Genomic DNA, 25,392 nt, shown 5'->3' with positions numbered 1-25,392 from the left:
TGGATGGATTCTCCTCTATCCATCTTGATATCTTTCAAATTGTTTTTGAGAAAGAGAAATTGATTTGCATTGTTCACCTTGAACATCCCAACCAGTTTTTCATACATCTCCTTAGATGTTTCCAAATCAGAAATATATGCAACCAAAGGCTTATGAATGGAATCAACAATAATCTTCTTAGCTTTTACCTCATCTTTTTTGTACTTGGTTTGTGCTGCAACAAATGCATTTGAAGGAGGCTCTGCTATTCTTCTTTTGACATAGTACATGGCATCATTCTCTTCCAAAGTCAAATCCAACGTCATCTTCCACACATGATAGTCGAACTTGTCCTTTAGCTTGTCCTCGGATTTGAAGAAAGATGTAGTCGTCATTAGGACTAATTCCAAGTCCTTGTCCAACAACTTCTCTTAGTGATTTCCTTGCTTCACTCTTGCTTGGGCTTTGTTTTCACCTAAGCTCTAATACCATGCTAATGTTTTGATAACAATGGTATGTTCTATGCTTAAGCACAATTTACTTCAATGTTCCTTTAGAACCCCAATGACAATTTTTTGTTATATCCACTTGCAATCACACTAACTTATAAACAATGATAGTAAATGTAGATAGAACATAAAATCATATGTAGTAGACAAGCCAAGACAAGAGAACACAAGATGTGGCGGATGCCAGGGACAAACGCCAATGTGGGGAAACCCTTTGATCAAATCTTCTTATTATTCTTGCTTCACTCTTGCTTAGGCTTTGTCTTCACCTGAGCTCTGATACCATTTGATAACAATGGTATGTTCTATGCTTAAGCACAATTTACTTCAATGTTCCTTTAGCAAGTCAATGGCAATTTTTAATTATATCCACTAGCAATCACATTAACTTATAAACAATGATAGTAAATGCAAATAGAACATAAAATCATATGCAGAAGACAAGCCAAGACAAGAGGACACAAGATGTGGCAGATGCCAAGGACAAACCCCAATATGGGGAAACCCTTTGATCAAATCTTCTTATTATTCTTCAATAGTTCAACAAAGAGAGAGAGAGATTGTACAAATATCATAAGTATAAGCCCAAAATAGATCTACCAAGACAACAATCAAATCAACAGTCAATACAGCCCTAACCAAAAAGTCAACGGTGGTCAAAGCTGCCCCAAAATGTCCTCCAACCAACTCCGTCAACAGCAGTCCAATTCGGTCCAAGAGAGTCAAAGGCAACCCAAAACAATTCGGTCAAACATAGTCAAAGGAGAGAGAAACACTGCTGTAATTTTCTGCAGTCAAATTTGAAGTCAACATTGGTCAACTATCCCAAACTCCTCGATTTCTATGCCAATAAATGTGGCCAAGAGAAATCAGAATTATGGCACAAAAACCGAGGTCAACGCATGTGTGTTGATTTTTGGGTAGCATTAGATGTACTATAGCTTTGAAATTTTGTGGAGGAGCTAAAACGCACGAGATCTCCAAGACCTAGAAATCGTTTGGTGAAATTCCACCCGGATTGTATTTTATTAAAATAATTAATATTTTTAATGGGGTTTCTAAGTATGAACTTAGGAAAATTAAAATATTAATGAGTATTAATTAAAAGATGGGCGAGAAGCTTCTAAGAGACGAGGATCAAGTCTAATTTAATCTTAGCCATTGATTAGAGATTAAATCACGACCATTGATATCTCAATAGGAAAAGTATAAAGGAAGACTTGAGTCATTTGGAGACACATTGGGCAAATACTCAGTGACCCAAGGGAAATCGATTCTCAAGGAGTAAGAGTTCGATTTCAGAGGGAGAGTTGAAGGGTTAAGGAAGAGGAGGATATCACATCAATCGGAGGTTGAGGAGGAGGGGATGCAGTGCATTAGAGGGACAACTCAGAGAGGCAGCGTAGCAAGGGACGCACTCCTCACGCAGAGATGACACAAAGGTGACGCAGTGAAGGCTAGAGGGTCTCCTCGGTGTCAAAATTTCTCCAAAGGGTGGAGGAAAATTATCTTAGGTGTTTTCTTAGAGGTTTCTCTATGTTTTGCAAATCATTCCTTGTATAGAGATTGTTGCTAAAGAATAATAAATAAACCCTCATCTGTTGCACCGGTTTTCCCGCATTGGATTTTTCCGGGGACTATTGTCCAAAAATAACTGTGTTGATGTGATTGATTCTTGTGCTTGTATTTCACTGTTCTTTTCTCTCTGCTATTATGTGACGACTGCAGTAGAATTTACTTTGATGTTTACTGAAGGGTTTTGTAAATAACTTATTGTGGAAAATAAGTAGGAAAAATAAATCAGTTACTGCAGTAGAATTTCATGTTAGAAATTTTCACATGATATCAAAGCAGAGATCGGGCAACAAGATTAGAGAATCTGCAATGAGTCGTGAGCATGATGTTGGAGCAGCAACTCAAAGGACTCACGAAGTTCTCTCGGGAAAGAGGAAAGCATGAAGAATATAATGGATCACGACAATTCTGTGTTAGCTTCTAGACTGGAAGAAGAAGTCGCTTGCTTGGCAATTTCTGCTTCCTCTGAGGTCTGGTATATTAATAGTGGAGCTTTTGCACACATGACAGGAATACGAGAATGTTTCTCGAGCTATCAAGAAGAACATATGAGCTTCCAAATCACCATGGGAAATAAGTCAAAATGTACCCCCGTAGGAAGAGGTACTGTAGTTTTTCAAACAGAAGCAGGGGATCGGCTTCGAGCTACCAATGTGCTGCATGTGCCTAGATTGGGGATGAACTTACTCTTTGTATCTCAGTTACAAAACAAGGCTATGTTGTTTACTTCATTGGGAAGAAAGTATATGTCAAACATCCATGTTGGAGTCAGAAGGCCCAAATTGGAGTCAGAAGTAACAGACTATATAAGTTATAGCTAGAATCTCCAATGGCACTGATAGGTAGCAGTGGTGAAAAAGATCTGAATGAACTATGGCACAGAAGAATGGGGCACTTACACCATGGGGCTCCAAGAATTCTTAGAAGAACTGTCACAGGAGTTCCAGAATTAAGTGCCAAACGAGACGATGTATGCAGAGGTTGCGTACTGGGCAAGTACGCCAAAGCGGCTTATTCCAGAAGTAACAATAGGGAAAAGAATGTTCTAGGATTGATACACTCAGATATCTGTGGACCCATGTCCACAAAAGCTCTTAATGGTGTCGAATACTTCGTCACCTTCATTGATGACCATTCCAGGAAGACTTGGATCTACTTTCTAAAAACCAAGGATGAGGTTTTTGATCGATTCAAAGAGTTTAACGCTCTGGTTGAGAATCTGACAGGGAAGAGGATAAAAGTGTTGCGCTTAGACAATGGTGGAGAATACATTGATAAGGACTTCACTGATTTCTGCGCAAGGGAAGACATCAGAAGACAATGGACAACTTCATATATTCCAGAGCAGAATGGAGTAGCAAAGAGGAAGAACATAACTATTGTTGAAGCAGCGAGGGCAATGTTGTATGATCAGGATATGCCCAAATTTCTATGGGCAGAAGCATGCAGCACAACAGTATATGTTCAAAATAGGACTCCTCACAGGGCATTAGGTAAGATTACTCTAGAGAGTGTCTTCACCGGCAAGAAGCCTGAAGTGAGTCATTTCAGAATATTTGGGAGTTTGGCATACTGCCATATACCCGAAGAAAAGAGGAAGAAGTTGGATCAAACTGCAGAAAAATGATATCTTGTGGGATATAGCGAGAATGCTAAGGCATATAGAATCTACCTTCCGGGAAATAGAAAGATCGTAGTACGACGGGATGTAAAGTTCATGGAGGACAGAGCTTTTAGGAAATCCTGAGAAATGCCTTCCGAAGAGCAGTCAAAGGATGATCCATTGGTCCAGCCACTTCGACCAGCAGAAACCAGCACCAATATTTCTCCAAAGGACAAGAATCCAAAGGCATCACAACGGGTGGAATCTCAGGAGGAGGAGCAAATAGATCTACCCACTACGAGTGGAAGAACGAGCTGGGAACTTCAACAAATACTACAGGATGCAAAGGATTTCATTAGAGCTCCTAGGAACAAGAAAAATGAGCATAGACAACTAGATAAATACCAAGCCTTGGTGGTGTTGATTTGTGGTAGCATCGGATGTGCTCTAGCTATGAAAATTAGTGGAGAGGTTAAGGCACATGAGATCTCCAAGACCCAGAAATAGTTTTGGGAAATTCCATCCGGACAAGGAGTTATTAAAATAATTAATATTTTTAATGGGTTCCTAAGTCTAAACTTAGGAAACCAAAAATATTAATGGGTGTTAATAAAGATAAGGATGAGAAGCTTCTAAGAGATGAGGACCAAGTCTATTTTAATCTTAGTCGTTGATTAGGGACTTAATCTCAGTCGTTGATTCATCAACAGGAAAAGTATAAGAGAAGACTTGAGGGTCATTTGGAGACACACCAGCAGATACTCAGTATCCCAAGGAAAATCGATTTTCAAAGAGAGTGAAATCAATTTCAAAGGGAGAGTTGCAGGGTGGAGTAAGAGGGGGTGATTAGCAATAGGAAGATCAGAAGAAGTGACGCAGGAACTCTGAGAGACAGCGCAGAGGGAGACGCAGACCATAGAGACACAGAGAAGGATAGAGCAGCGCAGAGGGAGACGCAGACCATAGAGACACAGAGAAGGATAGAGTAGCGCAGAGCCAAGCAGAGTGACACAACGCTGATGCATTAGGGAAAGGACATCATCTAGGGTGTCAGAAAGTCTTGGAGAAAAGTCTTAGGTGTTTTCTCCTAGTGTCTATGCAGAAATTTTCTGTAAAAGCGATTATTGTTGAAGATTAATAAAACCATCCTCTATTGCACCAGTTTTCCTGCATTGGGTTTTTCCGGGGACAATTGTACAAAAATAACAGTTTTGATGTGTTTGATTCTTGTGCATATATTTGTTTCAGTATAATGGTGTGATATCTGCATTAGAATTTATTTTAATATTTACTGAAGGGATTTCGTAAATAACTTATTGAGAAATAAGTAGGTAAAATAAATCAGTTGCGCCAGTAATAGAATTTCTGTTTAGAAATTTTCACATGGTATCAGAGCAAAGATTCAGAGACATGAAGGGAAAATCATTTATGGGTCAAGAGCATGATGCAGAGGCATCCACGTTAGGAGACTCGTGCAGATTTTCAAAAGAATGCACAAGAGATAAAAATTTCGATTTCTCTATGCTGACTTCCAGATTGGAAGAAAAAGTTGTTTGCGTAGCAAGCTCTGCATCATTAGGGGTATGGTATATAGATAGTGGAGCCTCCTGACATATGACAGGAATCCGGGAATGTTTCTCAGATTATCAAGAGGAAAGAATGAATTTTTAGATCACCATGGGGAATAAGGCAAAGTGTACTCCAATAGGGAAGGGTACTATAGTTTTTCAAACAGAAACAGGAGAGTGGTTCCAAGCTACCAATGTGCTGCATGTGCCAAGACTGGGGATGAACTTACTTTCCGTATCTCAACTTCAAAGCAAGGGCTATGACGTTTTCTTCATTAAGGAGAAAGTATACGTCAAACACCCAAGTTGGAAAAAGAAGGTACAGATCAGAATCAGAAGTAACAGGTTGTACAGGGTTCACATAGAATCGCCAATGGCACTAATGGGCAGTAATGGAGACAAGGATTTGAATGAACGATGGCACAGAAGGATGGGACATTTGCACCATGGGGATCTGAGAATTCTCAGGAAAACTGTAACAAGAGTTCCAGATCTTAGTACAGAACGAGATGATGTACACAGAGGGTGTGCTCTAGGCAAGTCTGTCAAAGCAGCATTTCCTAGAAGTAACAATAGGGCCAAGAGTGTACTAGGATTGATACACTCAGATATTTGCGGACCAATGTCCACAAAAGCTCTTAGTGGTGCCAAATACTTTGTCACCTTCATCAATGACCATTCCAGGGAGACTTGGATCTATTTTCTGAAAACCAAGGATGAGGTTTTCTGTCGATTCAAAGAGTTCAAGGCTCTAGTGTAGAATCTGACAAGAAAGAAAATAAAAGTGTTGTGCTCAGACAATGGTGGAGAGTATGTCGACAAGGACTTCAACAATTTTTGCGCTGGGGAGGACATCATAAGAGAGTGGACAACTCCCTACAATCTGGAGCAGAATGGAGTAGCAGAAAGTAAGAACAAGACTATTGTGGAAGTAGCTAGGGCAATGATGTATGATCAGGATATGCCAAAATTCCTGTGGGCAGAAGCATGCAGCACGACAATCTATGTCCAGAATAGAACTCCTCATAGGGCATTGGGCAAGATTACTCCAGAGCAGGTCTTCACCAGGAAGACACCTGAAGTTAGTCATTTCAGGATATTTGGCAGTTTAGCGTATTGTCGTATATCGAGGAGAAGAGGAAGAAGTTAGATCAAACTGTAGAGAAAGGATATCTTGTGGGATATAGCAAGAATGCTAAGGCATATAGAATTTATCTTCTAGGGAGTAGGAAGGTAGTAGTTCGACGAGATGTGAAGTTCATGGAGGATAGGACCTTCATAAAATTTCGAGAAATGTCTTCTGAGGAGCAGTCAAAAGATGAGTCATTAGTCAAACCACTTCAACTGGTGAAAGCCAGTACCAGAAATTCTCCCTCAGAACAAGAGGAATCACATGAAGAGGAAGAGCTAACATATGCACCTACTACCAAAGGAAGAACGAGCCAAGAACTCCGACACATTCTACAGGATGCAAAAGATTTCATTGGTACACCCAGGAACAGTAAAAGGGAGCGAAGACAACCAGACAGATATCAGGCCTTAGTAGCTCAGGTTGGCGAACCTTCAAGTTTTCAGGAAGCCGTTCAACATCAAGTTTGGATGGATGCAATGGTGGAGGAATACAACTCTATAATGGTGAATGATGTCTAGGAAGTAGTGCCTAGGCCTCAGGACAGATCAGTGGTAGGTTCAAGATGGATCTACAAGATCAAATACGCTGCAGATGACAGTGTGGAAAAATACAAAGCCAGGTTTGTGGCTAAGGGGTATGCTCAGAAGGAAGGAATAGACTATGAAGAGACCTTTGCCCCAATAGCCAGGTATACATCTATTAGAACTGTGATATCTCTTGCAGCACAAATGGGGTTGGAGATTCATCAAATGGATGTCAAAACGACATTCTTGAATGGGGTGATAGAAGAGGAAGTATACATTGAACATCTAGAAGGCTTTGAGACACATGAGAAGAATTTCATGTATGTAGACTAAAGAAAGCCTTGTATGGGCTCAAACATGCGCCTAGAGCATGGTATGGTCGAATTGATGGCTACTTGCAAAAGATGGGGTTCATCAAGAGTGATGCAGATCCCAATCTCTATTATCTGGTTATAAAGAATGAGCCTCTAGTCCTAGTATTATATGTGGATGATCTCTTCCTGACAGGATCATCCAGGCTCATTGAGGATTGCAAGAAGAATCTAGTCATAGAATTCGACATGAAGGATTTGGGACAAATGCATTATTTCCTGGGGTTAGAAGTTTGGCGGCAGAAGGGTGAAATCTTCCTTGGACAAGGGAGATATGCTACAGAAATCCTAAAGAGATTCAGGATGCAGGACTGTAGACCTATGGCTACTCCAATGATCGCCAACTGGAAGAAAATTGATGCATCAGAAGACAAAGATGTTGATCCCACCTTATATAGGCAACTCATAGGGTCCCTGATGTATCTGGTCAATACCAAGCCAAACATTTGTTACACTGTCAACACCCTCAGTTAGTTCATTGTGGAAAGGAAGAGGGCGCATTGGGCAACAGCCAAACATGTTCTTAGACATACACAGGGAATAGTCGAGTATGGACTATTGTACACCAGAAGTAATGACATCAGGTTGAGTGGGTTCACTGACGCAGATTGGGGTGGACGTTCAGTAGATTGGAAAAGTACCACTGGGCACTGTTTTAGCATTGGATCGGGGATGGCTTCCTAGTGCAGTAGGAAACAGGAATATGTAGCTTTGAGCTCAGCTGAAGAAGAATATATGGCCGCTAGCATAGCTTCGTGCAAAGCCATATGGCTTAGAAAATTGCTTGTGAACCTATTCCATAGAAGGATGGATGAGACCAGGATCATGTGTGATAATCAGAGTTGCATCAAGCTCTCTAAGAATCCAGTATTTCATGATCAGTGGAAGCACATTGATATCAAGTGTCACTTTGTCAAAGACTGTGTCCAATGAGGAGCTATACAGTTGAAATACACTCCTACAGGAGAACAGGTGGCAGACATCCTCACCAAGGCCCTAGGAAGAACAAAGTTCGTTTATTTCAGGGAGAAGATGGGGATGGTAAACAATCCATTTCAGTAGCAGAAATGGATAAGTGTCAGGTGTTGCAGTGCAACAGTTAGCAGTGCTATGGGCAGTATTTTTAGAGGGAGTTGCAATATAGATATAGCAGTGGTAGTGACAGTGTCATGGGCAGCGGTATAGGAAGTAGTAGTGCAGATGATGTGAGGCAGCAAGCCAAGCATCAACACAGGTACCGATGCGAAAGGATCAGTGTGATGGTTCAATGGTGGAGCATTACTAGAGCACATTCCTCGCTAAGAGGGTGTGTTGATTTGTGGTAGCGTCGGATGTGCTCTAACCATGAAAATTGGTGGAGAGGCTACGGCACATGAGATCTCCAAGACCCAGAAATCATTTTGGGAGATTCCATCATGATGAGAAGTTATTAAAATAATTAATATTTTTAATGGGTTCCTAAGTCTAAACTTAGGAAAATAAGAGGGTATTAATAAAGATAAGGATGAGAAGCTTCTACAAGACGAGGATCAAGTCTATTTTAATCTTAGCCGTTGATTAGTGATTTAATCTCCGCCATTGATTCATCAACGGGAAAAGTATAAAAGAAGACTTGAGGGTCATTTGGAGACACACCAGCAGATACTCAGTGTCCCAAGGAAAATCGATTTTCCGAGAGAGTGAAATCGATTTCAAAGTGAAGATCAGAAGAAGTGACACAGGGACTCTGAGAGACAGCGCAAAGGGAGACACAAATCATAGAGGCATAGTGGATGACACAAAGAAGGACAGAGCAGCGCAAATCCAAGCAGAGTGACGCGGGGCTGACGCATTAGGGATAGGAAGTCCTCCAGTGTGTCAGAAAGTCTCGGAGAAAAGTCTCAGGTGTTTTCTCCTAGTGCCTATGCAAATTTTTTTTGTTAAAACAATTGTTGCTAAAGATTAACAAAACCCTCCTCTGCTGCACCGGTTTTCCCGCATTGGGTTTTTCCAGGGACAATTGTCCAAAAATAACTGTGTTGACGTGTTTGATTCTTGTGCATATATTTGTTTCTATATAATGGTGTGATATCTACATTAGAATTTATTTTAATATTTACTGAAGGGATTTCATAAATAACTTATTGAGACATAAGTAGGTAAAATAAATCAGTTTTTGCAATAATAGAATTTCTATTTAGAAATTTTCACAGGTGGCTCAGGTGTGAGAACCCTGTGGTTTTCAGGAAGTCGTTCAACATCAAATATGGGTAGATGCTATGGCGAAGGAATACAGTTTCATAATGATCAATGATGTCTAGGAAGTGGTACCTAGGCCTCAGGACATATCAGTTGTAGGTTCGAGATGGATCTACAAGGTCAAATATGCTGCAGATGGCAGTGTGAAAAAATACAAAGCCAAGTTCATGGCTAAGAGGTATGCTCAAAAGGAAGGGATAGACTACGAAGAAACCTTCCCCCTAGTAGCCAGGTATACTTCTATTAGATCCGTGATATGCCTTGCACAACAGATGGGGTGGGAGATTCACCAGATGGACGTCAAGACTGCATTCTTGAACGGGGTGATAGAAGAAGAAGTATATATTGAAAAACCAGAGGGTTTTGAGACACATGAGAAGAAAACTCATGTATGTAGGTTGAAGAAAGCCGCGTATGGGCTTAAACAAGTGCTTAGAGCATGGTACGATTGAATTGATGGTTACTTGCAAAAGATGTGATTCGTCAAGAGTGACGCAAATCCCAACCTCTACTATCTAATTGTAGAGAATGAGCCTCTAATTCTGGTGTTATATGTGGATGACATTTTCTTGACAAGTTCATCCAGGCTCATCAAAGATTGCAAGGAAAACCTAGCTACAAATTTGACATGAAGGATTTGGGACAGATGCATTATTTTTTGGGGTTGGAAGTTTGGCAGCAGAAGGGTGGAATTTTTCTTGGACAACGGAGATACGCTACAGAAATTTTAAAAAGTTTTAGAATGCAGGATTGTAGACACATGGCTACTTCAATGATTACCAACTAGAAGACGATTGATGCGTCTGAAGATAAAGAAGTAGATCCCGCCTTGTACAGGCAACTCATAGGGTCACTGATGTATCTGGTCAATACCAAGCCAAACATTTGTTACGCAGTCAACACCCTCAATCAGTTCATGGTGGAACCAAAGAGGGTGCACTGGGCAGCAGCCAAGCATGTTCTCAGATATATACAAGGAATAGTCGAGCATGGATTAATGTACACCCAAGGCAATGATATCAGGTTGAGTGGGTTCACTGACACAAATTGGGCTGGAAGTTTAGTAGATCGGAAAAGTACCATTGGGTACTGTTTCAACATTGGATCAGGAATGACCTCCTGGTGTAGTAGGAAACAAAAATCTGTAGCTCTGAGCTTAGCTGAAGTTGAATATATGGTAGCTAGCACAACATTGTGTGAAGCCCTATGGCTTAGGAAGTTGCTTGTGAATCTATTCAGGAGAAGGATGCAAGCGAACAATATTTTGTGTGATAACCAGAGTTGCATCAAGCTCTCTGAGAATCCAGTTTTTCATGATTGGTCGAAGCACATTGACATCAGGGGTCACTTTATCATAGACTGTGTCTAGCGAGGGGAAGTACAATTACTGTACACTCCGACAGGAGAACAGACGGCATACATTCTCACCAAGGCTCTAGGAAGAACAAAGTTTGTTTATTTCAGGGAGAAGATGGGGATGATTGAGAATCCATTTTAGTAGCAGAAACGGATAGTGCAGGGAGTTACAGTGCAATAGTTAGCAGTGGCAGTGCTATGGGCAACATGATGTGGCATATTGAGCGGGAGCTGCATTACAGATGTAGCAATGATAGTGGGAGTGTCATGGGCAACAGTACAGGCTGCAACAACATAGTGGATGAGGGGAAACAACGCAGAGGACCGATGTCGTGGATCACTGTGATACTTCTGCTGGGAAGTATTGCTAGAGCACATTCCTCACTAAGAGGAAATGTTCATTTTTGGGTAGCATCAAATGTGCTTTAGCTCAGAAATTTTGTGGAAGGGCTAGAACACATGAGATCTCCAAGACCCAGAAATCGTTTGGTGAAATTCCACCTGGATTGTATTTTATTAAAATAATTAATATTTTAAATGGGGTTTCGAAGTCTAAACTTAGGAAAATTAAAATATTAATGGGTATTAATGAAAATATAGGTGAGAAGCTTCTAAGAGACGAGGATCAAGTCTAATTTAATCTTAGCTATTGATTAGAGATTAGATCACGACCGTTGATATCTCAACAGGAAAAGTATAAAGGAAGACTTGAGAGTGATTTGGAGACACACCAGGCAAATACTCAGTAACACTAGAGAAATCGATTCTCAAGGAGCAAGAGTTCAATTTCAGAGGGAGAGTTGCCGGGTGAAGGAAGAGGAGGGTATCAACATCATTCAGAGACTGAGGAGGGGACGCAGTGCATCAAAGGGATAACGCAGAGGGACAACTCAGAGAGGCAGCGTAGCAAGGGAGGCAGTCCTCACGCAGAGGTGACGTAGTGAAGGCTGGAGGTCTCTTGGGTCTCAAAATTTCTCCAGAGGGTGGAGGAAAATTATCTCAGGTGTTTTCTCAGAGATTTCTATGTTCTGCAAATCATTCCTTGTAAAGAGATTGCTGCTGAAGAATAATAAATAAACCCTCATATGCTGCACCGGTTTTCCTACATTGGATTTTTCTAGGGACTATTATCCAAAAATAATTGTGTTGACGTGATTGATTCTTGTGCTTGTATTTCACTGTTCTTTTCTCTATGCAATTATGTGACAACTGCAATAGAATTTACTTTGATGTTTACTGAAGGGTTTTGTAAATAACTTTTTGTGGAAAATTGTTAATTTTAGGTATGTCCTATGCTTAGAGCAATTTATTTCAATTTTCACAGTTAGCTCAATATCTTTTCCAGATTAGCAATCACATCAGCATTAAAGTAAATTGCTGATATAACATAAACATAAATCGCAAAAGACAAGCCAAGACAAGAGGACACGAAATGTGGCGCTAGCCAGGGACAAACCCCAATGTGGGGAAACCCTTGATCAATTCTTTTTATATGTTCTTCAAAAGTTCAGCAGAGAGCGAAAGAGAGAGAGAGAGATAGTACATTTACAACAGAAGTCAATACTTTGACTTGCCTAAATAAGAGCTTAGTTCATCTTTAAGAAGATGATACATGAGATCAGTTGAAGACATGCTGCTTCAACTGATTCTCCAAGGTGACTCCTTCACCTATCATTGTGCTGCATCTCGTCATCACGCTGCACCTCACCATGCTGCTGCCATCATCACAATGTTGGACCTCATGACCACATGCATCATACTGCTGCAACTTATCTTGCACCTTCCAATATTGTGACATCTTGCTAACGCTGTCACTGCTCATACTGCCGCACCACGGTTGCTTGTTGTCCCATTGTTTTGCGGCTGTCACTGTTGTACCATCACAACTTGTTATACCTTACTGTTGTCCCATTGTTTTGTTGTTGTCACTGTTGTATCATCACAACTTGTTATACCTTGTTGTTGTCCCATGCATCTTAGCATTGCCATACCTTGCAGCTATCCCATGCATCTTATCTTAGCATTTCCATACCTTGCAGCTGTCCCATGCATCTTAGTTGTTGTCCTATGCATCTTCGCAGCACTAAACGTTGTTCTAAGGTAGCCCTAAATGATGTCCTAAAGGCAACCCTAAACGTTGTTTCTAGGTACGGTTTAGAGCTACAAAGATGCATGGACAGCAAGGCTAGATAGTGTTGCAAAGATGCATGGACAGCAAGGCTAGATAGTGCTGCAAAGATGCATGGACAGCAAGGCTACATAAGTGCTGCAAAGATGCTTGGACAGCAAGGCTAGATAGTGCTGCAAAGATGCATGGACAACAAGGCTACATAAGTGCTACAAAGATGCATGGACAACAAGGCTACATAGCGTTGCAAAGATGCAAGGACAACAATGACACTGTGACATGGCAGCAAAGGTACATGGTGCTGCAATCTCATTGGACAGCACAATGATCAATCACATTGTGACATTGTGCAACAGAGATACATGGGACATCTAGTATTTAGTGCAGCAAGTTCATGGTGTTGCAATAGTATGGTACATGGGACAACGACAACAAGAAGGTGCAGCAAGCATAGTGCTGCAAGCACATTGGGACAGCAACAACAACAAGGTGCAGCAAGCATAGTGTTGCAAGCACATTGGGACAGCAGTATGGTACTTGGTGCAGCAAGCAAATGGGTGACAGCATGGTGCTGCAGTGGCACAAGGTACAACAGTGCTAAACACTAGGACAATAATGCAGCATAAGGTGCAGCAGTTTGATGTGTACAACATGGTCATAAGGTCCAATACTGTGATGAGGGGTGCAGCGTGGTGCAGCGTGATGACGAGATGTAGCACAATGATAGGTGAAGGAGTCACCTTGGAGAATCAGTGAAGCAACATGTCTTCAACTGATCTCATGTATCATCTTCTTAGAGATGATTTATTCTCTTATCTAGATAAGTCAAAGTGTTGACTTCTGTTGTAAATGTACTATCTCTCTCTCTCTCTTTCTGCTGAACTATTGAAGAACATATAAGAAGAATTGATCAAAAGTTTCCCCACATTGGGGTTTGTCCCTAGCTAGCGCAACATCTTGTGTCCTCTTGTCTTGGCTTGTCTTCTGTGATTTATGTTTATGTTCTCTCTGCAGTTTATTTTAATGCTGATGTGATTGCTAATCTGGAAAAGATATTGAGCTACCTGTGAAAATTGAAATAAATTGCTCTAAGCATAGAACATACCTAAAATTAACAAGATGTCTTACATGGAATCAACCCCTGATTGGTTAGAGGAGGAGGTAGTGGAGGGGGTAGCAGTTGCAAAGGAGGAGGAGGACGAGGTAGTGGAGGGGGTAGCAGCTGCAAAGGAGGAGGAGGAGGAGAAACAAGTGGAGGACGTGACACCACCTACCATGGTCACTAGTAGAGGACGTGGTCTATCTCCTATGGCTCCTAGTTCTTTAGCTTCTAGAGGACATCACAGTCCAATGCCATCCCCAAGGCCTTATTTATCTAGAGGGAAAACTGTTACATTTTCTCGCAAGACGGGAAGAGGAAGTCATTAGTTGGTTCATTTCATTGTATATGACAGTTGACTCATGATATGAGATACATTATTATATTTTTTGTTGATATTTTTAGGCTGAGTCAGGCCTCAGTGTTTGGGACATGATTCATTGTCATGTGCGATATGGCACTAGAAATATTATGATATTACACATCTTATATATTAGTTCTCTTTCCATATTTATGTGTCAATGCATTTATTTTAAATTGTGGAGGCTTTAGATACTAAAAAAATTGAAAAAATGAATTTTTTGTATTTTTTAATTTTGCCAATTTTATCCTGATTTTTATGATTTTTTCCGATTTCCGATCCTCGCCGATTTAATCCCGATCATGATTATCACAAAATTGATGTTGACAGTTGGTGGATAACCTATTTCATCTTGTAAATTAATATTCTACTCCCTATTATATTGTTTAAATTCTTTTTTTAGTATGTTTGTAATTGCTAGATGGATGATGCTTGAATGATTAATCATTAATGTACTATGGATGCCATTTCTATATTCATAATAATGTAGTATTCATCTACAAGTAGCACAAATATGCATGTTTTCATATATTCTACAATTAATTTGGCATTTTGCATGTTTTTTTTAATATGAATGCAATATAATCTCTCTCTCTCTCTCTCTCTCTCTCTCTCTCTCTATATATATATATATATATATATAACACTCCTAGAACACTCCTCTGTTGAGGTTTTTTGCAAAATGGCGGTCCCAAAGCTTCTACTCCTGCTTTGATCAGATCTTTGGCAACCTTGGTTCAATGTATTGTTCTTGGGTGGTTTCTCTCTAAGGTGCACTTGTTAAGGGTCTTATGTTGCACCACCCTGGTACTGTTTTATCCTTGATTATTCCATTGTTCCATGGGCACACATCCCACAAGGTTGGGTGCAAGCATTCCATGTTTCCCATGCACTTGGGACGGGGGGCTGCCTAGGGAAACGTTTTCCCACGTCCCACTTTTGGGGAGACACAGGAAACGTTTTCCTCGTGTGGGGGATGCATTTCCCCAAAAGGGGTGCTTCTAGGCACACCCCCTCAAAAGGGGGACATCCAAAAGCACCCCTTTTGAGTTTGAGTTATATCAATTTCCTATTCTAATCTTCAGACTTCAATATATACTATAGTCTATTTTGCTTAGTACTAATTAGATTCTAGAATGATGAATGATGAATTTAAATTTTAAATCAATTTACATTCTAGAATGATGAATTTAAATTTTAAATCAATTTACATTCTAGAATGATGAATAAGGATCAATGTAGTTCATTGATGAATCTCGTGGTATATGGATGAATAATGTATGTACCAATATACGAATTTGAAATATATATATATATACAGACCGACATCTCCCCATCCCCCTTAAAATTCCCTAAAATTTGAGGGTACTCCCACACGTCCCTCGTATGCATCTCCCCACACCCGTGTCCCCTCGTCCCAAAGTCTTGGTGGAACATTGGTTTATTCAAAAATTAAGGGTTTGCTTGTTGTTTCCGTTTAATCCCCCACACTCCTCTCATGAAACTCAACAAGATGAAACAACTGAGCTCAATAAACGCTTTTATTCATAACGAAATAATATACTCACAAAAATTAATTAACAGAATATCCTACACTGATGGTTCAGCTGTAGAACTTAATTTAGCACAATGGCAGCTTGATGGCATAGACTATTCATTAAATGTTTTATCCCAGCATGTATGATATAAATTGTATAATGTTAAGTTTTCAAAAGCGCAACAAAGAAACACAGTTCACAGAACAGTTTGAGATCATACTGGAATATCTATACCACGACCAGCAACATCTGTTGCTACAAGAATATTGTAGCGTTTATTCCGAAATCCTTCCAAGCTTATCTGTTAATTACCCAGTAAAGAAACTTCAGAAATAATCCATGATTGACATACAAAATCTAGAAGTAAACACATTCTCCAATATTAACTTGCAGGCAATATTTTCTAACAGACTGTTACCTCACGTTGTTCCTGGGTCTTCCCTCCATGAAGAGTGGTCACTCTGTAACCCACTTTATCAAGATGCCTTGCTAAAGAATCAGCGGTCTTCTTTGTGTTGATAAAAACAATTGCTGTTTTATCTCCCAAGTCATTTAACAATCTCTCTAGTCTGTTTTGCATCAAATTTACAGATAAAATGCTTCAGAATGTTGATCTTGTGGATGTGTCAACAGAAAAAAGAAGCATCCAATGCTTATGAATGAAATTCAGAAAATGGCAGTACCTTGACATCTTCTCACCGTCCTTCAACATCATCACATGTTGAGTTATAAGTTCAGTTGCTTTGCCAGCAGTACCTATGGTAACCTAGGCACAGAAAACACAAGAATAGGGGTAATAATCAAAAAATATAAAAGCCATTGGTTCTGTGAAAAACATTCAGGAAATTTTTGGTCAAAATATAATAAAATTGTTCTATGATGCTTGACAGGCTCAATGGTACTGGACCAATAACTACATGGAATACTGAAAAGAAGATTTCATCATATGTGTGCTTGTGGGAGATGCCCCTTTTTTATATCAGTATCAAGCTTTCCCATCCCAGTCTAATATCCTCAACTCTTTATAGAACAGAACAAGAGAGTTATCAGATCTGCTAATTTTTTGTCTTCAAACTATTTCTTACCACAACAGGATTTCTAAGATATTTGCGAGCTAACCGTTCCACAGCAGGTGGCATTGTTGCACTGAACATATATGTTGTTCTATATATCCTCTTTTCGTCCAGCTCCTAAGCATTCACAATACAAGAATTGTTTCAGGAAGGCTAGTTAATTTTACAAAATATACATAAACCATACAATTCCAATATAAAAAGAACAATGCAAGTTATTTAAAGAAATTTAATGTAACAAAGAGGAGAAAAAAATAAGGGGTGAATACATTGTTTCATTATGATATGCAATATATTTATTGTGTGGTGATGATTACTTAGATGCCTGATCACTACAGATGAGTAACAGGCTTTCTTCAATTGAGTATGGCAAGTTGATTTTCTCTTGATTAGTTGGATATTTAAAAATTTTGTATCTTTCTCCATTCGATTGGGCACTTTTGCCCACCACTGGACAATAATAAAATCGATCTTGAACCAAGGAAACTGTTTGTTAATTGTTGAGTTGTTTCCAAGGCTGCATGTGAGATGATCCACCTCCCGGCAAATATTTTCTGACTTGCCAAGATCGCACAAAAAAGAGCATACATAGTCAAGAATACACTTTCCACTCTGTTTCTGATTTGTCGAGATCACACAAAGCATAGAGCAGAGAGCATATACAGACCAGAAAGAGTAGCAAGCCCGATGGTTCCAAAAACCACTTACACAGTTCCAAGGGACCTTTTTTTTGGAATTTCTGAAGCATTATGTCAGGAACCATGCTTCTTGGATACTCCCAAGGTGCTCACTTGATGCTCCCTAGACAGTCCCTAGATGCTCCCTAATATAATGTTAAATTCTTCAAGTCACTTTTACTTAAATTTGTAACATTACCATGAAATGACTCAAGCTGTTTGAGAGTGGTTCCAACCTCATCAGATTTCATATGGAGAAAATAGAATTTCATGACCCATTCAAAATTCCGCAGAATTAACAGGTTTCAGGATTTTAGAATCAATGGGATTGTGGCATTTCATTAGATTATATCTTGTATGAGGGTATGTCATTGGCATTTAATCAGGACCACCAAGCCCTATACGTACCTCGGTGTTGGTGGTGTTGATTGTTGAACTCTTTTGTCATGACCTTAGCAAAAATGTACCCTTCACTCAAGTCAAAATCTTTATCATGCATGTTAAGTGTTTTCTACCATATTATAAGGCTTGGATTAGGCAGTTTGATCAAAATTGGGCAATGTTGACTAATATCCCTACAGAATCGAAGTAAAGGCAAAGGCTAGACAAGAGGAGAGGAATCTAGATTCTAGATGGTTGATGCTTGAATAATTAATCATTAATGTATTGTGGATGACATTTCTATCTTGATTTGTGTACAATATGCATGCTTTGATATATTATGCAACTAAGTCCGCACTCGGGATGTTTTCTTGAATATAAATGCAATGATATATATATATATATGCTTTGCCTTTGAGGATTTTTGGAAAATGACTCTTTCGACGCTTCGCTTCCAAAAAACATCCTCGCTTCGTCCCCTCTTCGTGCAACATTGCTCTATACAACCCATCATGCAAAGATCATGACTTCTCCAATAGAGCCTCTATCAACAATTGGAATTTCACTGGTTTCAAGTTTAAATCTGAAGCAACCTCGGCAAGATAATCATCAATCAAGCCTGCAGCAATCATCAACTGATTTGATGTTGGGGATATTGGGATTGAAGAAATGACCCTGAAACTTTCTTGGTCAAATGTGAGGAAAAGCTGAATAATCCACTACATGCCATCAGTATCATACATAATTTTCTCTGAATATGAGTGATTGATGATCAAGATACTATCAAGAGTAGAGAGCTCCAACTATAGGCCAATCCTCCTATCCAATTGGTCCTTACATATACAACCTGGATTTAATATTATTTACATGTGCACTTCCTGCATAGTCATTGTTGATAAAGACATGAACAACATAACCTTGAACCCCAACAGCATGGATTAGCAGAACATTACTCGTCAGAAAGGGCTCATATTCGTTGACATCAATGCAAAAAATTTACCAAAGGTAGTCTGTTGCAAGGTTACTTGGGAGCGGGAGCGAAAGCGGGGAGCGACATTTTCAAAAGCTCTCGGTTCAGGAGCGAATTTTTATATAATATATATTTTTATATATTTTGACGCATATATGTGAACAAAAGCATGTAGAATGAAGAATTAGATATAAAAAAAAAACATAAAAACATGGATTGAACCATATAACATCAATCATCTAGAAGTTATAATCTTCATCAACCATGTCCACAAGTTAGTAACAAACAACATATCAAGTCTCATGATTCATCAATCTTAATGTTTCAAGTTTTCAAAATTCAATATGTAACAATTGTCATTATCTATCACTAAAGTTGTACTTGTAATCATTACCATTATGAAGTAACCAAACTATAACAAAGAATATCTATATGAAATGAAATGTTTCAACTTTCACGAAGCATCATATTCATAATTCATTATCAACGAGTTATAAATCTCAACTTCAAACTTAAATTGTCATATATTGTTTACAAAAAATACCATAATAAATATGAAAGAGTCAATAGTTATAAAAGTACTAGAAACTAGAAAAGACAAGTAAATCTATTATCTACTGCTTGACCCTCTTGCCATGAGAAATTTCTAATTTCTTGTATCGTGCTTTATTGAGAGTCTCCTCTTGCATAGTCGAATCGAACGACCTTGATGCTCTTGATCATTGGGAGTCTCCCCCACAAAGAGGGTGTCGTTCTCTTGATTAAATACAAGTTCCATACCCTAGTACATGACAAAATCCAATGGAAACATTGCAATCCCCCACAACCTTGAAATCTTGAAAAAACGACAAGTCTGTTGGATTTTGAGTGAGATTTAAAATCCTACTTTCTCCATATGAAATCCAATGAGGTCGAAACAACTCTCAAACATCCTGAGACATTTCATGGTAATGTGAAAAATTTAAGTAAAAGGATGAAAATGAAAGATAAAGCAATTACTTTAAGAATTTAACATTACCATGAACTGCATATCAACATTAGGGCCATAGGATTGAACATTAGGATGCCACACTAAAAAAAATTGTAATAGCTCCCTCTATCACTCCTTAAAAAGCAGGGAGCGGAATTTTGTTACAAATAAAATATATATAAATAATGTAAAATAATGTAAACAATAATAATCATAAATAATGATTAGTTAATTAGAAATTAGGTTGAAGAGGCATGTCTAAATGAGACATGACTCTTCATGAAGAGACGCTTGGTATATAAGCAAGCCTCTTGTTCTCATTGTAATCATTCATTCTTATTCATTCTCATTTCATATTTAATATATAATATTTGTATCCTCATGGATATCTTTATATTCCAAGTCTTCTCAAGTAATTAATTTGTAGAAGGAACTTTGTTTGCTTCAAATTTTTTTTAGGGAGCACACTCCTAGGGTCACTCTCGATGCACTCCCGCCCGGAGCACGCTCCAGGATTAGATTCGACAGGGGGGGTGGGGTCCCCTGCAACCATGGTCTGTTGTATCCTTGATTTTACCGACATGTTCCAAGATCCTCTTGAAATGTTTCACCAACTAATTAATTGCTCAATTTTCAGATTTAATGTGCTTGATGACCCAAGCTTTAGCATGAGGAGCAATGAGTGTGGCAGTGTTTGATTGACATTTATCTTTGTAGTATTGAATGCCACATTCTTGCAATTAAGAAGTATGCTAACCAACCATGCAGGCAAGTCATATGTCAAATTCTGGAAGTTGACAGTTTTATCAAATTAAGCATCCCTACTTGATAGAAAAGAAATACTTAGCCCTGGTTCTCCTCTCTAAAGAAGTGCCTCTTGAGCAAGGCCTAGTGAGAAAGACACAATTGCTCCCAAAAGTAAGGAATCACCTTGTTAAAATGGGGGTTACAAGCACAATATCTAACAACAGCCAAGAAGAAGAGAATATAAAAACCAATCTACAAGACAAGTTGTTTGTACCAAATGAAGTTATTTTGGCATGCTGATCTCACATTTTCACAACAACGAGCCTTATATAATTTTGCTTCCAATAGCTGGTTTGAAACCCTCCCTCAAAACAATGAATTGACTTTTCATTCACAACTCAGAGACTAAGTCTCTTCCAAAGGGAGTAAATTTGATTACAAAGGCCAAATGGCTAGCTCTAACGGCTCTTCCTTGCTTGATTTGACTTGAATTGAGGTTGATTTGAGTATTAGGCTTAAATTGACTAGAAGCAACTCTCTAACAGCTAGATAAGGTCCAATGACTTGCTCTACTTGCCTTAAAACCCTCAACTTCTTGCTTTTTGATTCCCAAGAACTTGGAATTTTTTAGCAAGCACTTGTGTTTTTGTATCCCCCAATATCCTTGAGCGTATTGACTTGTATGATTATATCCAACTTGATTGGAACTTTTTCTTTCTCCAACTTTAATAATGAAGATCATATCATTACCTTTCGGCAACCAATATGAGCATACTTGTGGGTAAGAATTCTATCTAGCATTGCTCGCTCCTGTTTGAATGCTTATTTCTAAGGTACGTGAACTTGTGAAATTTTGAATATTATCTTTTGCCTTGAAAGTTTTGTTTTCACTTCACCCCATATTTCCTAGGACAAGGCATCGATCATCTTTCAGAAATAGTCAATTTATACACGTTTTCCAGGGCAAAACAGCCATTGTTGATTTTTGAAATTAGTTGCAGATTTGTAAGGTGAATACTTTTTCTTAGCAATAAAAAGTTGATTTGGGGTGTTCTCTATTGAAAATGGCATTATCTTACATTCAGCTAAGACCGACCCAATTATTATATTTAGATTTGGTTAAGGCCAACTTAGTCAATGTAGTCTCATAACCCCTCTTGGATAAAATGCCCTACCTAATGAATATAAATGTCACTTGGAGGATCTTTTATTGAAGAATCCTATCTTTTGATATGGATGACTATACCTAATAAATAGTATAAAATAATTTTATTGTCCAATGAACAACCACATTAATTATGTCAATAGGACTAAAATAAGGTACATCCAGAGTATATACAAAGTAGGGGTGTAAAAGACATTAAGTTAATGATGCCATAACTTTACACATTAAGCAATATACTATTGACCAACCTAGCACACCTTCATATTCCTCACTAACTGTTGAAATTTGGGTAGCTTGGAAGGTACTTCTGAGTGGCGAAAACCCACAAAAAGGAAGTTGTTGGGCAAGTTACCCAAGTTTGAGGCTTTGGACCCAAAGCAATGGGTTTGGAACCAAGAAAAGTAATTTGTTAATCTAATTTGTGATTGAGTTGTGAAATAGGGGTTTCTTAAATGACATGGAAAATCTCCTAGATCAATCATACAAAAAGTATACAGAGGCCAATGGAGAGGACTAATCACAAGTGAATGATCTTTTTTGTGGAGAAATGAGCACTAGAGAGCCGCAGACTAAAAGGACGGAGCAAAGGGATAGCTGAGAGAGGCCGCATTTTGTATGTCTTGGTGAACTAAAGGATTTGCCGTCAATAGATGAAGACTAGTTGAGTTCTGTGTGCGGGTAAGAGTTGTATTGAGGGTTGTTTTGTTCTGCTTTGAAGGCTGAGAAGGAGCTGAAGGATAGGACGCAGTTAGGGCTTCATCCTGCAGGCCACAGGGGCACGAGCAGCTGCAGGCCTGAGAAGGGCATCCGAGTGTTTGATCAAGGGGCCTCAAGCAGGATGTTCGTGGCTACAGAAAGGCGGCCACAAGCAGCTGTGATATGCCACGTTTGTATAGATATAAAGAAGAGGCTGATCCAAGGAGGATTAGGGCTACTGTAGCAGCCAACAAAGCATTTGGTTATCTACTGGAGAAATTAGAGGTGGTCGTGGCTTGGAGAAGGGCTGGACAGTGGCCCAGTGGCCCTGGTTAGGACAGCCAAAGGGTGGCTGAAGTCTGGACAAGGGCTGCAGAGGTCTAGGGAAGGTTGGATAGTAAGTCTGTGTTGTGGCCAGGGTCTGGACAGAAAGACTAAGTGTTTGCCAGGTGGGCAGATACAAGTGTTGAAGGGTTTGGCCTAAAGGAGTGGGCCAATCATGCTAAAAGCTATGAAACCTGATTCGTTGGAAATGGGCTACGTGTCTAAAATTCTAAATCCCATAATGGGACACGTCGTGTCCTAACAAGGCACGATTGAATCCTGCACGTGTCATGTTAGGACACAACATGTCACGATTTTGGGATTCGAATCCCAAAAAAGGGAAATCCGCGGGCATAAAAAAGCGTTGTTCTATCAGTCATTTACCATTTCTCTCTTTCAGTTTTGCATACATTGAGTTGTGGGCAAGGAGCTAAGGGTTTGGAGCAAGGAGCTAAGGGTGTGGAGCATTCGACAAGGAGATTCAAGCACCAGGTAAGTGCATTTCATCTCTATTTTTTTGCATTTCTATTACAACAGTTTGCATATGAATTTTTTTTACAAATTTGTGCATGTTTTGTTTATTTTTTTTACAGCATTCATGGCTCAATCAAGGGCAGCAATTAGGGAGCAAAGGAAGGGGAAGAATGTCTCCATTGGAGATGCCCCTCCTCCCCCAATATCATCAGAGTCTGCTGCAAGTAATGTTGAGGGAAGAGGAGGACCTAAAGACAGCATTGAGAAATATCCCTTGTGGAAATATCCATTGAGAAATATCACAAGAGAGGATGGGACAAGAACCAAGGGGAAGGGAGGAGGCAATGTGCAATGGAGATGCAACCTTTGCAATTAGAGCTTGTAAAGTTGTTCCTTTACAAAAGAGGAAAGAAATGGAAAAGGAGTTCACTGTTGGTATGGCAAATGTGGCTGCAAAATTAAAAAAAAACCAAGAATGAAGACCCCCTTCCATTTTTGACGAAAGACACCACCAAATTTCCATTTGAGAGTTCTATTGAGGGACAAGCAGCAAAAAGAAGAACAATTTCACTTGGTCCAATGGACAAGATTTTTCAAAAAGAGAAACGGGAAGAGCTTAATCTCACCATTGCCTTCTTTTTCTATCAAAACTTCATATCATTTAATGTTGCACACTCACCTCTATTTATTGAGATGTGTCAAGCTCTAACTCACGGGTCTCCATCATGGTATGTGCCTCCTGGTTCAGAGAAGCTTAGAACCAAATTGTTGACGAAGGCAAAAAAAGAGGTGCAAAAAATGCTTGAGCCTATTAAAGCATCATGGCTAACATCTAGGGTTAGCATTGTTTTTGATGGATGGACAGATCAGCACGACACCCAATCATCAACTTCATGGTGTCTTCCTTGAATGGTCCAGTTTTCTTGAAAGCAATGGATACACTTGGAGAATACAAGGATGCACAATTTATGGATGAGTTATTTATTAAAGTTATTGAAGATGTAGGTGTTGATTCTTTTGTGCAAATCATTACAGATAATGCACCTGTTTGCAAGGCTGATGGCATGATTGTGGAAGCTAAATATCCACAAGTGTTTTGGACACCTTGCATTGTTCATTCATTGAACTTAGCACTGAAATCCATTGCTTTTGATGTGCTTTGGATTGGTAACATTATTGAGGATGCACGACATATCTGTAGCTTTGTGCAAAATCCTACAAATGCCCTCACTATCTACAAGGAGTACAACAATCTATCATTGTTGAAGATTGTCGATACACAGTTTGCCTCTTCATTCATGATGTTGAAGAGGTTGAGAGAAGTCAAGACCGCTCTTGGGGCCATGGCTATTTCTGAGTTTGGTCTTTTTGGAGAAAGACAAATCAAGTAGCCTCTAAAAGAGTGAAGGAAGCAGTGCTAGATGATGCTTGGTGGGAGAGGGTAGATCTAATTATTCAGATCATGGACCCTATCATTTCTTTGCTTCGATTTGCAGATACAGACAAACCCATCCTAGGAGTGGTTTATGAGGGATGGGATTCCATGATTGAGTCTATGAGGAGCATTATTCTACAGAGTGAGTGCCTCGAGTATGAGACATCACCAAAGGCCTTCTGCGGTACTATACAGGATATTCTTGTCAGTAGATGGGACAAGAATTGCACACCTTTACATTGTTTGGTTCACTCATTGAACCCAAAATATTACAGCCATGAATGGTTGAATGGTGGACCTTCCCGCAAATTCACTCCTCACATGGATGGTGAAATCTCACAAGGGAGGAAAGATGCATTCAGGCGGGTTTTCAGGATAGAGCATCCCTTGATGAGGTGGAGGATGCCTTTGCAAAGTTTTCCACTGGCATTGGTCGATTTGCAGGATATGATGTGATTAGAGACAGGGGGGCTAAGAAGCCCATTCTTGGTGGGAAAAT

At 39.4% G+C, this 25,392-nt stretch overlaps 1 protein-coding gene across 5 annotated transcripts in view; it reads right to left on the bottom strand.

Moving 5' to 3' along the window:
- Positions 1–25,392, bottom strand: part of LOC149149675 (P-loop containing nucleoside triphosphate hydrolases superfamily protein) — a 358,770-nt gene that overhangs the window by 16,289 nt on the left and 317,089 nt on the right. For all 5 annotated transcript variants that reach the window (XM_089445854.1, XM_089445858.1, XM_089445855.1 and 2 more), the window contains 4 exons: positions 17,067–17,171; positions 16,665–16,747; positions 16,400–16,550; positions 16,202–16,282 (listed from right to left, as the gene is read on the bottom strand). In XM_089445854.1, coding sequence (XP_089301980.1) covers positions 16,202–16,282; positions 16,400–16,550; positions 16,665–16,747; positions 17,067–17,171 — 420 coding nt within the window. The remainder of the gene's footprint in view (positions 1–16,201; positions 16,283–16,399; positions 16,551–16,664; positions 16,748–17,066; positions 17,172–25,392) is intronic.

Source organism: Pinus tabuliformis, chromosome 9 (genome assembly GCF_031772625.1).
Source record: "Pinus tabuliformis cultivar Carrire ecotype Pingquan chromosome 9, CPIR1, whole genome shotgun sequence".
NCBI classification, from domain to species: Eukaryota; Viridiplantae; Streptophyta; class Pinopsida; order Pinales; family Pinaceae; genus Pinus; species Pinus tabuliformis.
Note: the sequence above shows the minus strand (reverse complement) of the source record. Positions and strands in the feature narration are given on the sequence as shown.